Consider the following 16972-nt stretch of genomic DNA (forward strand, 5'->3'; position numbering starts at 1 on the left):
TTTCTAATTTAATTCCATTTTGCTCAGAGAATATACTTTGTATGATTTCAAATATGAGACTTGTTTTATGGTCTAACATATGGTCTATACTAGAAGATGTACTATGTATGCTTGAAAAAAATGTGTATTTTGCCATAGTGTTGTATAAATGTCAAATTAGGTCAATGTGGTTGATAGTATACATTAAGTCTTCAATATCCTTGCTTATTTGCTTTTTAGATGTTCTATCAGTTCTTTAAGAGTGATATATTCTCTATCCATCAACGTTGAGATGTCTACTTCTCCTTTCCGTACTATCAGTTTTTGCTTTTTGTAATTTGGGATTCTGTTTTGAGGGTGTGTGTGTAGTTATAATTGTTATATCTTCCTGAAGCTGATCATTTTACTGTCATGAAATGTCTGTTTGCCTCTTGTAATATTTCTTGTCTTAATGTTCATTTTTCAGATATGAATACAGCCACCCTGTTTCTCTTCTGGTTATTTTTGGCATGGTATATATTTTTTTCTCATCCTTTACTTGCCGCCTATTTGTACACTTGAATCTAAAGTGTGTTTCTTATAAACAGCATATATTTTTTTATGCAATCTGACACCATCTTCCTGTTAGATTAGTTTATTTTGTCTGTTGACATTTAATGTAAATGTCGATATGGTCAGATATACAGCAGCCATTTTGCCATTTATATTCCACATACCTTGTATCTTTTTTGTTTTTCTGTACCGCTTCTACTGGCTTCTTTCATGTTTATAAACATTTTTTCTTCTTTTTTTATTTAATTGAGGTATGGTTGACATATAACATCATATTAGCTTCAGGTATAACAACATAATGATTTGATATTTGTATATATTGCAAAATGATCACCACAATATGTCTAGTTAACATCTGTCACCATTCATAGTTACAATTTTTTTTTGTTATGAGAACCATCCATGTCTCCCCAAGCCCCCTGTATTGAACTTGTTTGAACTTGTTTTCTACTTTTCTCCCTTTGGTGTCTTTGATACTCGTTGGGCTCCAGTAGCCCATTGTGCATGCTGTATTTTTTTTTTCCACTTCCATGCCCTTCCTGATGCTTTCAACCCCACCTCTATCCCCTACTGGAGATGCTCTGTCCATTTTCCTTTTGCCCTATTCAAGTTCCCATCGCCTTCAGTAAATTTTGCAGAAGCTTCTCCAACTCCATGTCCTACACTTCTTTCTCTGAGCCCCTATCACGCCTTGTCTCTTGTGCGTAATGTGATTCTTGGTGACAGAGACCATGTGTCATTCTTTCGGCACCTGGCCCCATGGTATATAGCTGATTGGTTGCACTTCTGCCCCATTTCACTCCTCTAATCACTTTACAAAGTGTAGTCAGAAAGGTTTCTTGTTTCTTTTTCATTGCTATTCAATTTTAAAACATGATGATGATTCCCTCAACTCCCTCACCCCTGCACATCCCAAATCAGAAGCAATTTTTTTTGTGTGTGTGAAATATACAGGCAGGCCCTCTTACCATGATGAAAAACTCTGCTCATGGAGCCAGGAGTGAAACTGACTTCCATGTGCATGAGCTAGGTTCAAATAGAACAAAACGCCCATTAAGAGTCGCAGACTATTTACTGAATTCTGCCTCCCCATCTTCAAATACATATGTTGTTCAGTATTGGGAAAATTGGGCAAGGAAGTGTGAACTCGAGCACAAATCATTTGTCATATTATAAAAATAACTAGAAATGAATGTATTTTGCACTTGTATTGCTTTTATTTAACAACTAGTTATTAAAAATGCTCCTGTTAACAGTAAGTCTCTAACAAAAACTGGCATCCTTTTTCTGTAAAAGGTGAGAGAGCAAATATTTATAGGCTTTGCAGGCCATATAGGGTCTCTGTCACATATTTGTTATTGTTTTTGTTGTTATTGTTTTTTTTAACTATCCTTTAAAAATGGAAAAGCCTGTCTTAGCTTGTGAGCAGCAAAAAGGGGGTCACAGACCAGATTTTGCCTGTGAGCTGTAGTCTTCCAACCCCCTGTCTGTAGTTATAAGAAAAGTTAAGCTGTGTAATTGAGCATCCAAAATGGCGGAAGATTTTCTCTCCAATAGAGAAGACATTGCTAATACTAATCTGAGCCCTGAACAAGCTGGAATGTGCCCAGGAGGTACAGTCAGTCAAGTGGTGGGAGCACAGGAAACCCTAACTGGAGGAATGGCTCATGGAACAGAGTCAGGCTCAGGAGAGATGGCATCACAGTGCCCTTCACCTTAGAAGTTCCATGATGTAAAAGAAGTAGACTTGTCCTGCACGGAGCTTTCAACAGAGCCTGGAATGGGGCGGGCTGTCCTGGGACGGAGTAAGTGTCCTTCCCCGAGAGATTGCTAAGCAGAACTTCTTCTGTTCAGAGATGCTTCATGGGGATTTTCCCCAAGAAGGACAGAGTACCTTGGAAAGAACTTCCCGACTTGCAAACTTGGTGATTTGGTGTATAACAAGGACATAGTTGTACTCACCATGAAACAGATTCCAGCTATGGACATCCATAGTGAGGGAATATGGGAATAAATGGAAGGGTTTCATTTGGATGGAATTACTCTTCATAGGATATGTAGACTTTGGGTTTTTAAGAGGATTCACATGGCTGGACAATTTCTAAAAATGTTACCTACCAATAATTTCATTGTTGTTATTGTAATCTTTACCATAGTGAAAATTTCCAAAGACGTCCTAATTCTTAGTCCAGAAAGTTTCTATTTAATTCACATGAACAAGGTATGCTTATGGGAATACTAGAACTTATATCTATAAGTCTCCTATCTACTTAGATAGTTAAAATCATGAAAGAAGCAAAAACCAGGTATCTTATAGTGACTGTAATGATTTTTTTTTTCACCCTGACAACAGCTTTGGATTCATCAAGAAGCCATAGTAACAGACTTGTGGCTGAGATTCACCACTTCGTGTCTCTCCTTTCTCCGTGCCAGCACTTCCTCCATTAAAAAAAAATTCTGGCAAGCTCATTTAAAGACACTCACCTAGCTTGGATTATTTGTATACTAAACCTAAACCCCGTGCGTGCTTTGGCATTTATATGGAAATAGCTGCAGCTACTGATGTTATTTGGTTGAACTGTTACAGTATTGATTCATGTGATCTATTAATTATGTTAATCAGGATGTGATTTATCTTAATTTTGGTTTTGGTTGTAGAGGTTGGCGATTTGAAGGAGCTGCAGACTCTAGACATTTCTACCAATCGTTTGCTAACTTTACCGGAGAGGCTTCACCTGTGCCTTTCTCTGCAGTACCTCACTGTGGACCGAAATCGTCTGTGGTGCGTGCCACGCCACCTCTGCCAGCTGCCCAGCCTCAACGAGCTCTCCATGGCTGGAAACCGTCTTGCATTTTTGCCGCTTGGTAAGTGATCGGGCTTCTACGGTAAAGCAAAAACGCCAAAAGATAAGACGGAAAGCCTTCACTTTCTTGACTAGGAAGGATCAGTTTTCTTGTTTGTCTTGAAGATTGTCACTCAAAATCCATTTTTGCAGTGGACAAAGCATCAGACCATTAACAAAGTGTATTTCAATTAGGGATTTCATATTTTAAAGAAATCTGTGCTAAAAATTTGTTGAGGAACAAAACATATGAGATATGAGATGATTTACTCTGAGAAAGGAATGAAAATATATGTATGTGTATATATATATATATGTATGTATAAATGTATATAAATATATACTTTCTGAATTCAGTTTTTTGCCTATATATATATATATATATATACACACACACACACACACACACATATATAAAACTAAAATTGACGAGTATTAAGCAATATGAAAGGAGAGCTACTGGTACAAATATATCTTTTTAGATGTTGACTTCTATGTAGAAACATGGATATTGGGTATCCTAATAATTAGCATTGCCAGATAATTAGCATTTACAAAATTGTAAAACTTTAAAATTGGCTGAACTGTCTACTGAGCTAGAAATATCACCCTGGCCAATAAATATTATCCACTATAGATTTCTGTAGCTGGCCCATTCTGACATGATATATGTTAAAGAACATAAGGCTTTAATAAAATAATACATTTATTTTCACCAAGAGATGAATTATTTTGTTACCTTTTAAGAAACAAAAGTGCCACTTAAAAATATTAAAATACGAAGCCCACAGAAGCCTAAACTGTCACAATAAGCATCATGTGATTTTACTCATAAAAGCATTTTTCATAATGAATAATTTATGAGAGGGCAATGAAGTAAATAATTTACTAGTCCCTGAAAGGAAGTATTTTCACCATAATACAGTACACACGTTATTTTCAATTAAAAATAACTTGGGGACATGAAAATCAATTTGAGTAATAACAGTTATCCAATTTAAGACGACGACTTTTTGCTAAGCATAATTAAATTCTATACTTCTGAAATTAACAAAATCAAATAAATCATTTCAGAAGGAAGCTACTTTTCTAAGAAAACAGGGCTTTCAAATGGGAAAGCTATCAAACAAAAATGGATTTCAATTAATAAATGTACCTGCTACATAAGCCACAGGTTAGAGAACAGTCACAGAGGACAAGCACCAAGATCGTGGCCTGGTTTTGCCACTGGACAGTACACACTTCATTTGACTCTGTCCCAGATAGTTCTTAGCAGTAGATGGCTTGGTTTATCAGAAAGGAGTTCAAGGAGAGGTTTCAAGTGCTCAAACTTCACGGAAGGACAGCCATGGATTTAATTATTTTCTTCCTAAAGACTTAATTGAATTCCCTGTCCAAATCCACCTTCATGGTGTTAAAAAACAAAACAAAACCAAAAACCAGAGTCTGAGAAGATTGTTACTATTTCTGGCAGCTTCAATGTCCTTCAATGTCACCATCGTCACAGATCGTTCTGTCTTTAATCTCCTCAAATGGCAGCTCTCTAGTGGTCTCATCCATTTCTTTACAGATTCATTCCCGGCCTTTCCTCAGAGAGCTGCACTGCTTTCTGAAACTTACTCAACAATCGTTAGGAGATACGCTGTGTACACACACACACACACACACACACACACACACACGTTTTCAAATAGAAGGTTTCTATGTTTAACCATGATTCTATGAGCATGATAAAGGAACTTGAAAGTTTATGAAATGGGTCCTATAATATCCCTGGAGGTCAGAATCTTATTTTGGGGAGCTATTTACTGAACTCAGTTTTTTGCCAAAATAATTTTACTTAGAAGAAAAGCAGTTTTTTTATGGGGCTTCTTTTTCTATAATGAATGTCAGATTATAGTGTCTTTAAAAAGCCACTACAGAAACGATTTATAATGATGGTTTAAATCACTTCTAATACTTCCTAAACCATTCACACTCTGAGTATGTTCTTTTTTTTATTTTTTGTTGGGAAACAGTGTGTTTTTCTGGGACCCATCAGCTCCAAATCAAGTAGTTGTTTTAATCTAGTTGTGGAGGGCGCATCTCAGTGGCCCATGTGGGGATTGAACCGGCAACCTTGATGTTATGGGCACTCTGCTCTAACCCTGAGCTAACCAGCCGCCCCTGAGTATGTTCTTTTTAAGATGAAAAGATGTATCAAGAAAGAAAGATGCCCCTGTTATAACGATACCATGACATTTGAGTGACAGATTAGTCTACAAACAGAAGCTTTATTCACAGTGGTGACTATCAGTGAGAAGAAAGGGGAAATTACCCACTTGAGCCTAGTGCTTTGAGACTGAAGAGGCCTTGAAATGTGAATATTTGTTGTCAGTTCATTATAGCCCTTTACTGCTCCAAGTAGCTCATGGAGCTGGATCACTTCTGAAAGTCTAGGAAAACACAAAGAAAAGGGCTTTTCCCTCTAAGGCCTTTTTACCAGGTGTTCCTGGTTTCTCTTGCATAATTAACACGCCCGATTATTCAGTAATGTTTACAGCTTATTTAATGTTGAATAATAGATATAAGTACTGTGAGGGGTCCCATGCACCCATTGGCTATGGGAGAGCATTCTTTAGTTAGTCCCCAGGAAGTGCTGTGTCATCTAAACTCAGTGTTAGTCACGTCTATAAGTTCATGAAAACAAGAAAACAAAAGTTGCACCCATGTTAGCAGGGGGAGTTTTTGAGTGTTAAGTTAGAAAACAGTGAATGAATTCTTAACCAAAACCATTGGGCCAGTGACACAGATCTATAGACTGTTCTGAAACATGAACTACCGTGCAGTAAACCCAAACGTTAGTAGAGAATAGCTTCCTACTAATGGGAAATTATTTGAGTTTCTAAGCCAGCCCCAGAGTCATCGTTCCCTGGAGGGTTTAGTAGTGAAGTGTTTATTTTCTCAGGAAGAGTTATCCTGTGTGCCAACATCTTGTGCTCCGAGGGACAGGACAGCTCTGTTACTGCTGTGATATCCTCTGTGACTTTGATAAGGACGTAAAATCGGCCCTTTTAGCTCATAACAGGAGATCACTCGTTTTTTGGAGTAGTTGTAGTTGGTTTTTCTTTGTAGGAATTGGATACCTTGTGCAGAAACAATAATAGTTTATGCTAAATAGTGGTGCAGTTCTAGAAAGTATCTTCTAGACATTTTCCAAACCCATGCTAAAATCCCTTCTCTGATTGCAAATGGCATATCAGACACAAATCTGTTAACTATTGGGTTGTCGGAAAAGTCATGACGCATTTTTGCAACGAAAAACATAGAAAAAAATATGTCCTGCCTTTTCCGACAACCCAATACTTGTTTTCTGTCTTGCTGCTTTTTTCTGTTTTCTCTATATCTGCTTAGAAAGTCAGGAAAAGAATTGCTGTTTACTATTTTTTAAGAAAATATTTAAGTTCACACAGTGGAACTATTTGAACTTCAAACCACTTTGGAAACGAGATGGAAACCAGTTACTAATGCCATAATCTCAGACTTAGAGATGAAATGTAAACTGTACTAAACCCTGAATGTATTTGATCTGCAGCTTGAAAAACTCCTGCTTTGAGGTCATTGTTTTACAGGAATAATTTGCAAAGTTTGTAGCTTAAATAAGTTTCAGTGCTGAAAGGTTTGTTCTAGTTACAGACCAGAGGTCCCAGAGGTGGGAATTACTCCTGTTTGAGTTGAAGGTTTGATGACTGTGTCTCAAGGAGAGACCCAAACACGCCACGAAAATCGTGTTCTGTAGGGTTTGTTGGGCTGCTCTAATCAAAGACATAATGAAAAAGGTGAAAAGAAGGGCTTGAAAACAAAGTTCAAAAACTAATAATGGGGAAACATGAGAGAGAATTATTCTATTAATGAAAGTCTGTAAGACCTTGTTTCAGGAGTAAAGTTATAACTCTGGAATGTTTATTGGTTAAGAAAATGAATCTTCAGCACTCCTTTTTGAGCTTTATCTTTTTGCAAGTATTTGTAACAAAAATTCTTTTCTTCAGCCTGATGATGCTTACTCATTTGACCCTTTTCCACTGTCTTATGATAACCTCTGCTTTCTTTCTCTTTCCTCACCTCAGCTCTTAGCTGTTGCCTTAAGCTTTTCTTAGCGAGTTAATAGGATTTTTAATATGGCTTCTGCAGCATGGGCCAGACACTGACTTTAAATAATATTATTGGTTTTATCAATAAATTATTATATTAGCTATGCTAATATATGAAGAGAAAAGTTCACAATGGACAAATGTATAGTTTTTTCAAAGTTTTAGAGTAAGATTTGGAGACTGATTCATAAAAAAAAAAAGTTAACCCTGTTTTCTCAAATATCAGTTTTAAAAAGAGGGAATTGTTGCTCATTCTTTACCAAGCACTGATGTGAAATTTAGGGAGATAGTACTATGAGGGCTAGATCCATGAGCAGAACCTTTTCAGCAAAGTTATTGTGAATTTGGTTCTAGAACTTAAGAGTTTTTTAAATAGTGATGAGAATGTGAGGTACCAGCAAAGTTGGGAAGATGCTGCCAGTTCACTTTAAAGCAAGAATCTGGAGTTTCTACCAGTCAGTAGCTTTCAAAAAAGTTCTTAAGTTTTGGGGGAGGAGAAAAAAACAAACAGGTGCAAGTCCACTGAGTGACAACTCAAGGTGGGATGCAGAGTGAAGGTGTTTTGCTCTCCACGCTGGCTGCCGTGATGCTGGATGATACGCTCTTGTAATTTCTGAGTCCGTGCTGGACAGCCTCCTTCTCTAGGATCTGCTCTAGAGGTATTTCTTAAAATTACTACCCTAAATCTGGAAGTCAGAATTAACCTCACCAGTTATCTAGCCTTTTAAAGGAAGCAAAGGGATATTTTGTTCGTCCCTTGTCTGTTTGGCAAAACGTTCTGACCTCACACCTGGGTACTTGGGCACAATGCCAGTCCTCTGGCACCCACAGCATCCATGCAGCTGGCTAGGTGGTATCATTTCCTGTATTGAGTGGGAGTTCCCTATTTATAGGGAAATGAGGAAGCCTGTCTAACATCATGGTGAAGCAGGCCAACATACTTTTGAATTCCATCCCTACCATTTAATAGCTTGTGTGCTCTTGGGCTTAGAAAGGCTATTTAATTTGTCTAGGTCTCAATAATGGAGTATTATTAATACCTACTTAATAGCACTATTGTGAGAATTAAATAAGATCCATTTAAAACACTTCGATCATTCAGAAATACTACATTAGCACACAACCAATAGGAACTGTTTTTATTGTTTCGATAGACTGTAAGAAGGGTTGGAACTTCACTTTTGTACCTCAAGTGTGTGTTTTCACTTTTGTACCCCAAGCATCTAGCACAGTGTCTAGCCCATTGCTTGTAATAATTTCTGTTACCTGAACTGTACTTAACAGACTTAGAAATACTGAGGCTTAAATATTTAAATCAACAGCAAAGAAAGACTTCGGTCATTCAATTTCATTAAAATCAATTTATTTTAATCTAGCAATTGTTGATGATCACTGTATAAAGCATCTTCTTAAATTATAATTCACTGTGAAATCTTATTTTGTGAAAGTTGAATAAATCAGAAAGAATATGATTATTATGAAAAGATTTAATGGAGTGTGTGTGTATTTAAAGAAGCTAGCACTTAAAAAATTCATTATTCTGAAAAAGTGGTTGAAAAGTTCTCTTTGTAAAAGGTAATTTAAATAAATTTTAAATTTTATTTTGAAATACACTAAATTTTTCATTGCAAAGAAACCCACGTTACAGGAATTTAAAATGTAATTATGAATAATCATATATCTGACTTATTGAACTATGATAATTGGTGTAACCTTGATAGAGCCTTCTAAACAACTGATTTGGGTCTGTTGCTTTGATGTTGTGGTTTCCATTGCCCCACCATTTTGTTGAAGCAAATACATCATTCATCTTTTGATAAAATAAATGAGTTTCATACTGGTCAGTTTGCAGTAAACAGATCCTGTTTGGTTCTAGCCCAGGCTGTCATTCCGTGCTTGCTTTTCCAGTATAGTTAAAAAGCTGGACCCTAGACACACAGATCCTTTTTATTCCGTCGTCAGCCATGTGGACTGCATATGCCAGAGCCTTGACGTTAAAAAAAAAAAAAAAAAAAAAAAAGACTTGGAGTTTGTGCAAGACGGCTAGCTTTNCTGTATATAGAATGGAACCTGGCATTGAAATATTGTCCTTTATGTCTCTGCACGCTCTCCCTAACCCGGTGTGCTTTGGAGCTCAAATTAGAGCTGTTTTCAGTGGTACCGGAAAAAGCCAGTGCTTGAAAAAACCAAGCCTTGTTACTGAGCCTGTGGTCACCGGCTTGGCATGAAGTGGGTGGCTTCCTTCCCATTCCCATTTCAATTTTAGGTTAGGTCAGTGTGCATCCACAGAGAATGGTGGTTTAAAGGGAACTCATTGTTTTCTCTTTGGAAATTTCACTCGAATGTTATTTTTATGCTTTGTGTAAGTAAGTACGATGTGGCAATAATGCAATCATTTTCAGGATATTCTATAAGTGGCTGAAAAGTTTTAAGGTATTGTATATTTAGCATAAAAGTAAACAATGCAAACAATTGTGAAGTTAGGATTATTCTCGGCAAGCTAAGGAAATAAAGTGTACAAGCTAATGTTTACACCCTGGGGAGTGGTTTACACGGAGACAACCTGAAAAGAGTAGGATTCCACTAATATTCCAAAAATAATTCATTGTCACTCTACATCACTAATACTGCATTAATTTCGAGATGTTATATCAATAAGTATTTTTGAAGGTGTCAATAATGTTCAATTTATTAAGGATAAAATTATAGACCGTTTTATTAAAAAGAAACATCATAATGCCATGTTGAAAAAAGACTTCAGAAAAATGAAAGTAACACATTATTAGAAATAAAAATAGCTAAGAAACTGATTAAGTTATACCAAGAATAATTATTCTACTTATTTCTAATGTGCAGATAATCGATATATGGAATTTAAAAATTGTTTGCTTTAATATGCATTTTATTTTTAACTTTTATAAGGAATTTTATTTTTGAAAATAGTTTTTGTGTTACTGTTTTTATTTTTTATTTTAACATACAGGAAAATGTACCCTTTTCAGTTGTATANTTTCACCCTGCCCTAGGCCCCTACTCTTTTCAAAATATCCTCAAGCCATTTATTTAATTAGCTATTTAAAATGTCGGAAGGGGCTCGTGGAGTTTCAGAACCCTTATTTTTATCATGAATTTTATGACATCTTTCCAACCTTTGTTCTCTGGCACTTCAGTTCTAAAGTTATTAGACAAGGTCCTATGTCTGTAGTTATTGACAAAAACACTGAAAATAGGCGTTTTAATGTTCTTTCAGTATCTTGACATACTCTTTCTTTGGGCATGTAAACTTTTTTAAAGGGTCCTTTCCCTAAGCTGGGCTTTAAGTTTCTCTCTAGGATGTTTGAACATCATTGTCCTTAGTGAAGAAGGTGGAAGTCTTTTATTTGTCATTTGTTAGCTAATTATTGTTGCCTCAGTATGAGAAATCTTTTTGGTATCCTTACCATCTTCCTGAAGTGTGGCTCATTCAGGAAGATGGAATTTCCTCTATTCTCGCAGATGTGTGTCTAAAGCTATAATCAAAGACAAATGTAAATCTCAGACAGCAACCAAGATCTTGGATTTTATTTATTTAGGGCACTATTTAACATCAATTTTGATTCCCCTTTACTCCAAAGGAATAAAATAAAAGTCACAAAGTGTTCTTTGTAGATTTTCAACTCTTCAGAGGGTGAAAAAAAAAAAGAGATTTTATCATAAGATGGATTTAAACGAGTAAGCCTGCAATTCATGTAATGATTCCCAGAAGAGCACAGCATAATTTCAGAGTTGACGATTTATTTACAATATGAAACTTAATTGAGTTGTTGAGGACAACAGCAGATCAGTAGGCAAAAATATCTAGGCAACAGAGAAGTCAATGCTTCCATTTTATTGTTTTAGGTGTTCCCAATGGGAAACTGAACTGTTGGTGAATCACCACTGACTGGGTTTCCTGACTGGATAACTGTTCTGTAATATGCTAATGTGTATTTTGATAAGCAGTATGGCACACCTACCATGTTTTCCTAAACTTATTTGACCAACCATGGGAACGTGGCTTGAAACTGGTATTTTTGTGAACATGGTTGGAGTAAACACTGCTCTGTGTGAGTGGTGTCACAACTATTGTTGCAAACATTTGTTTTTGATCAAATTCATGTAAAAATTAAATATGGCTATTTTTAAAGTTGCTTTTTTGGGGCATTGTTTTGACATAATTCCTTATTTTTTACTCTGCTGCCAGTTCCAATAATCAGATGAGTCAAGCATACAATAAATTAATTTGATGAAGGTTCATATTCTTGGAAACTTTATGTACAACAAACTCATTTCTGAAAGTGCAACATATAGGGCACAAGTCGCCTGTTCATATTGAACCATTCGCTATTCTTTATGGGCTTGTAAGTTTTTATTCTTTTAGTTTCATTGTTCTGTCACTTCCTGTCATTGAGGGGCATTTGAAAGCTTTGTTAATGCAGTACAGAAAAAAAGATTTACAGAGCACAATAAAAGTTTTTGAACTCCGGTGTATATTGACCTGCTTGCAACAAAGCGGTGGTACCACTTTGTAGTATTTTTCCAAAGGTTGAGAATAAATAGAAATCTGAAGAAATATATTTTTATGTGTTCTCTTTAAAAGCACCATGCAATTTTCTGTAATACTTATATTCAACAGAAACTGTATTAACTTTGATTTTTTTTTCATTTTATAATAACAGAACTTGTAAGACCCTCAGCAATGTAGATTTGCATAGTAGCACTGTATATAAATATTTATTAAATTTTTGTTTGTTGCTGCATTGTATTTCAATGAACTGAAATGTCGTTAGGAAATTCAAATTCTTAGAATTTTAATCACAGATTTCCCTGTGATTGTTCTTAGGCAAAATAAATACAACTGTTGGGTTGTCGGAAAAGTCATGGCGTATTTTTTCTATGTTTTTCATTGCAAAAATGTGTCATGACTTTTCCGACAACCCAATAATTGAAAAAAATGTAACAGGTGTTTAAAATTCTTGCATCTCTTACTCTAGGGAATCCCAACGTGTGTGATGAAGTATCATATTAGCATGTGATTAATTTAATTTTGTATTAATATAAAAGTAATACATGAGCATAGAAATAAATATTTAAACAGTATAGGAAAATTTAAAAATGAAACGTTAACATCTTTGTCCCTATTTCATTTCTGTCCTTGATATCAGTCACCGTTGAGTACATTTTGTTTTCATTCTGCTGATGGTTTCCTCCCTAACGCTAAGCAATAGCAAATAATAAACCTAGAGACTTGTTGCTTTTGTATTAAGAATGGCAATCGATATGCACAAATCCAACATGTTCTAATATAAAATTTCTCATGTTAATTGTGATAATGTGAGTTTCTTATAAAGGGTATATATTTATAAATCAGTTATATTTTGAATTTAGTGTAAAATTCTTTTAATTAATGGAGAAGTTTTTTTAAAGTATGGTTCATGTGTTGGGTATGACTTATTTTTCCAGTGGTTTCTAAGTGTTCCATCAGTGGAGGTTATTTCTTTTNCTGCTGGCTACACACGGTAGCCCATGGCAACCCACTGCAGCAGGGGCTGCAGCCTATGCCCTCCGTCGCCGGCGACTCAGGGCAGCCCAGCTCCAGGTCGAACTGTTGTTCAGCATCTTAGCTGTAGAGGGCAGTGTCACTGGCTCTCATATGTGGGATCCGAACCGGGGCCCTCTGGCGTCCCAAGCCAGTTCTTAACCAACACGCCCCTCAGCCAGCCCAACAGTTACTTTTAAAAGTGGTAAATTTTGCTCCTTCTACAGATAATCAAGAGATTATTATTATTGTTAGTACATTTATTATTTAAACTAGTTTCAATAACTGTAAAAAACTTGATCCCTTCCTGTTGATTTGAGTTACCATTTGGTATCATTTTCTTTCAGCCCTACAAACGTCCCTTAACATTTTTTATATGGCAAGTCTACTAGAAACTGATTTACTCATTTCTTATTCATCTGGGAATGTGTTTATTTTGACTTAAGGTTTGAAGGAAAATTTTGTTAGATAATGTTTTTAAATATTTTTTTTCTTTCAGCATTTCAATTATGTCATTTCAGTGTCTTCTGACTTCTATGGTTTCTGATGAGAAGTCAGCTTTTGGTTGTATTGTTCCCTATATATGAGTCACTTTTCTTTTGTGGCTTTCAAGATTTTGTTTTTATTTCTTTCAGCAATGTCACTATGATATGTCTAGGTATGGATCTCTTTGTGTTTTTCCTACTTGGAATTCATTGAACTTCTTGGCTCTGTAGATTGTTTTTCATCCAGTATGGGACATCTTCAGCCATTGTCTTTTAACATATTTTTTTTGCTACATTCTCTCTTTTCTTTCCTTCTGGATCTCCCATTATACATATGATGGTATGTATAATGAGGCTCTGTTTATTTTCGCTTGTTTTTGTTTTGCTTTTTTTTCTGCTCTTCAGAGTTGATCATTTCTATTGATATGTCTTTGTGTTTACTGTTTCTTTCCTCTGCCATCTCAGATCTGTTCCCCAGACTACCTAGTGAATTTTTCATTTCAAGTATATGTATTTTCAACTTTAGAACTGTTCTTCAGTTCTTTTTATAGCTTGTATTTTTTAATTTAAATTCTCTATTGATTGAGTCATTGTCATCATATTTTTCTTTAATTTTTGACATAGTTTCCTTTGCTTCTTTAAGCACATTTATGACAGCTGCTTTGAAATCTGTGCCAAGTTCAACATCTGGATCCATTCAGGGTTAGTTTCTGTTGACTATTTTTTTTTTCCATTTATGGGTCACACTTTGTTGTTTCTTTGCATGTCATGTACTTTTGTTGTTGTTTAAAATTGGAAAATTTAGGTAATATATAATATATTGTGGCAACTTTGGATTTGGATTTTTTTTTTCTGAGCGTTGTTTTATTTATTTNTGGAGTGTTTTTAGCTCCGTGATTTTTCTACAGCTGATGTGACAGCTGTGCTACTACTCATGGGTAGTAATGAGTTCTTAAAGGATCTGTAATGTAGGCTAATTCTTCCAATTGGTGAGTGAGTAAAATGCCCTCAGTCACCACTATGCATGGATTGATGCAAGCCAGCTCCAAGGATAAGGCAGTTTTTCCCTCACCAGACAGCCTTCCAAGACTGCACTGAAACGCTATTTAACCTCTGCCACAATTAAGGGATAGCTTTTATTTAAGGTAAAGAGCCTTCTACTTTGGGGTTTAGATGTGGAAGTTACTGATCGCCAGAAAGTTCTGTTTGTGCTGAGTAGAGACATACATTTTCATCCTTGACTTGGTACCTGGTAGCAGAGGTACGAAATTTTATGAGGGCTCCAAATCTTTGAAAAAATAAATAGTAGGGCCAAATATGCAAATGTTTAGTTGGTAGTCTACATGTTTTATTATTAACATCTTCCTTGGGTAGTACTAATAAGAAAATAAATAAAATTATTATTAAAAGGAGAGTATTGAGCAATCAGCTTTCTAATATTAGTTTTTGGCGTGTAGGCAGTCCCACTTACAAATGGACTGTGATGCAAAGGCATTTTTAGTCTGTTGGTTTAACTCAGAATGCATTTCTCATAGAAGCAATTCTAGTGGTTCTATTCCTAGGCAGCTCATGAAAAGGTCATGTTATGCATTTTGCAATCCCCAAATTGTACTCACTTGTACACTATTTTATGTCAAAACATATTCAGAAGTCTAATATTCAAAATACTAAAGCCTTGGCAACAGTGAAGGTCCCTTTTTTTATCTCTTCTATCTGTTAAATATGTGCAGAGGGACTCCCCTCTTCAAGTCAAAGGGAGTGCTTTGGAAAAAGAAGGGGTAAGGAGTAGAACAAGGATCTGAGATCAATCTAATAGAGCAAAAGGATACTTGTGGCCTAGGAACTTCCTAACAAGGAATTTGGTTCACTTGTTCATTCAATGAGTATTTATTGAGCAACTGCTCTGTTTGGTCACCATGCTGGATAATGGCCATACAGTGATGGACAAAACAATTCAGTACCTGCCCTTGTGGACTTTATAATCTAGCCAGGGATCCAAATGAGCAATAACGAATTGAACAAAGTTGGTGCTAATTCTCTTAAAGGAGATGCTGTTGAAGCTGAGGACGAAGGATCAGGCACACTGGGTTTCCCACTGCTGTCACAGGTGTGTGTCGCCCAAGTGTAGGCCTGGAATATGAGAACACAATAGCTTCTGCTATGCTGTCCTACCTCTGCAACCATTATGGAGTAAGAGTCTAAGAGACGAGAGCAACAACAGAACAAAATGAACACAGCTTTGGGACCTGGACACAATATAAACAAATCTGATATGTGTATAATTCACATCTTAGAAGGAAAATAGAGAATTGACTATAAGATGTATAAGCAGGTATTAAAAATAGCAAATAACAAATAGTGAACAGTTTCATGGAATCTTAGAGGTCTCACAGAATTATATTTGATATTCACGGAAATGTGAATGAAGTTAGCACATCCTTATTATATGTTCATTTATTTGTCAAATAATTATTAAGCATTAATTAGCAAGTCAGCACTGTGCTAAGAATTGTGAAAAAGACAAAAATAATGTAGATAATTATTATAATATACAAAAATAACCTACACAAAAATAAATACTCTTAAGAGAGGTAGAGTGATGGAAATTTAAAGCATGGGACTATCTTTCATGACCTAGTCTTGCAGTCACACACTGTCATTTCTGTCATATCCTATTGATTACACAAGGTCAACCCTTTTCATTGTGGGGAGAGACTACATAAGGGAGTGACTACTAGGAGGGGAGGATCATGGGAGCCATCTTGGAGGCTGGCCATCACAGCTTCCTTGTATCCCCTGCTCTTTACTAGCCTCATGGAAAAGTATGGCTTTTATTTTGTCTGGATTTTTCTTATTGTTACTACAGGAGTAAATGTCTTCAATTCTTCTACATTTTACCCAGAAGGAGAAGTACCTCCCATATTAGAATTTTAGAGAGTGGTAATTGGCATATTTGCTTACTCAGGAGAATTTAATGGTAAAAAGGATTCTATACCAGAGTTATTTTTCCAGTTGTCTGATTACATGAGAAAAAAAAACAAAAACAAGCCACTTCTTTGCTTTTTCTTATATAAATAAGCAATTATAGCTGGATTTGGGTACAAATTGATTGAATGATTTGACTAAGTGGTATGTTAATAAACCACTCAAGGTAACAGAATTGTTTATATGAGAAATGTATTCTGAGTTCTAAGTTAAACCACTAGCGTGAAAACTATCCTTTAGATCACAGTCTATTTTTGTGTGGGGGCTGCCTACACACTCAAAACAAGCAATATTAGAGACCTGGACCATACCTCCATGAGGCAGGCACAAAGCTGCCTAGCTACAGACAAAAATCTAAAGTGCGATGTTACTCAAGAGACAGCGTTTGCAGTTTGATTCCAATGAAGTAATTAAATACTTATAAAAGAAAACCATTAACAT

General features: G+C 35.8%; 1 protein-coding gene across 1 annotated transcript in view; it reads left to right on the forward strand.

Moving 5' to 3' along the window:
• LRRC28 (leucine rich repeat containing 28) overlaps window positions 1-16972 on the forward strand; it is a 93556-nt gene that overhangs the window by 44385 nt on the left and 32199 nt on the right. The window contains exon 6 of the mRNA XM_019637848.1: window positions 3190-3396. Coding sequence (XP_019493393.1) covers window positions 3190-3396 — 207 coding nt within the window. The remainder of the gene's footprint in view (window positions 1-3189; window positions 3397-16972) is intronic.

The sequence above is a fragment of the Hipposideros armiger genome, unplaced genomic scaffold (assembly GCF_001890085.2).
Source record: "Hipposideros armiger isolate ML-2016 unplaced genomic scaffold, ASM189008v1 scaffold_35, whole genome shotgun sequence".
NCBI lineage: Eukaryota > Metazoa > Chordata > Mammalia > Chiroptera > Hipposideridae > Hipposideros > Hipposideros armiger.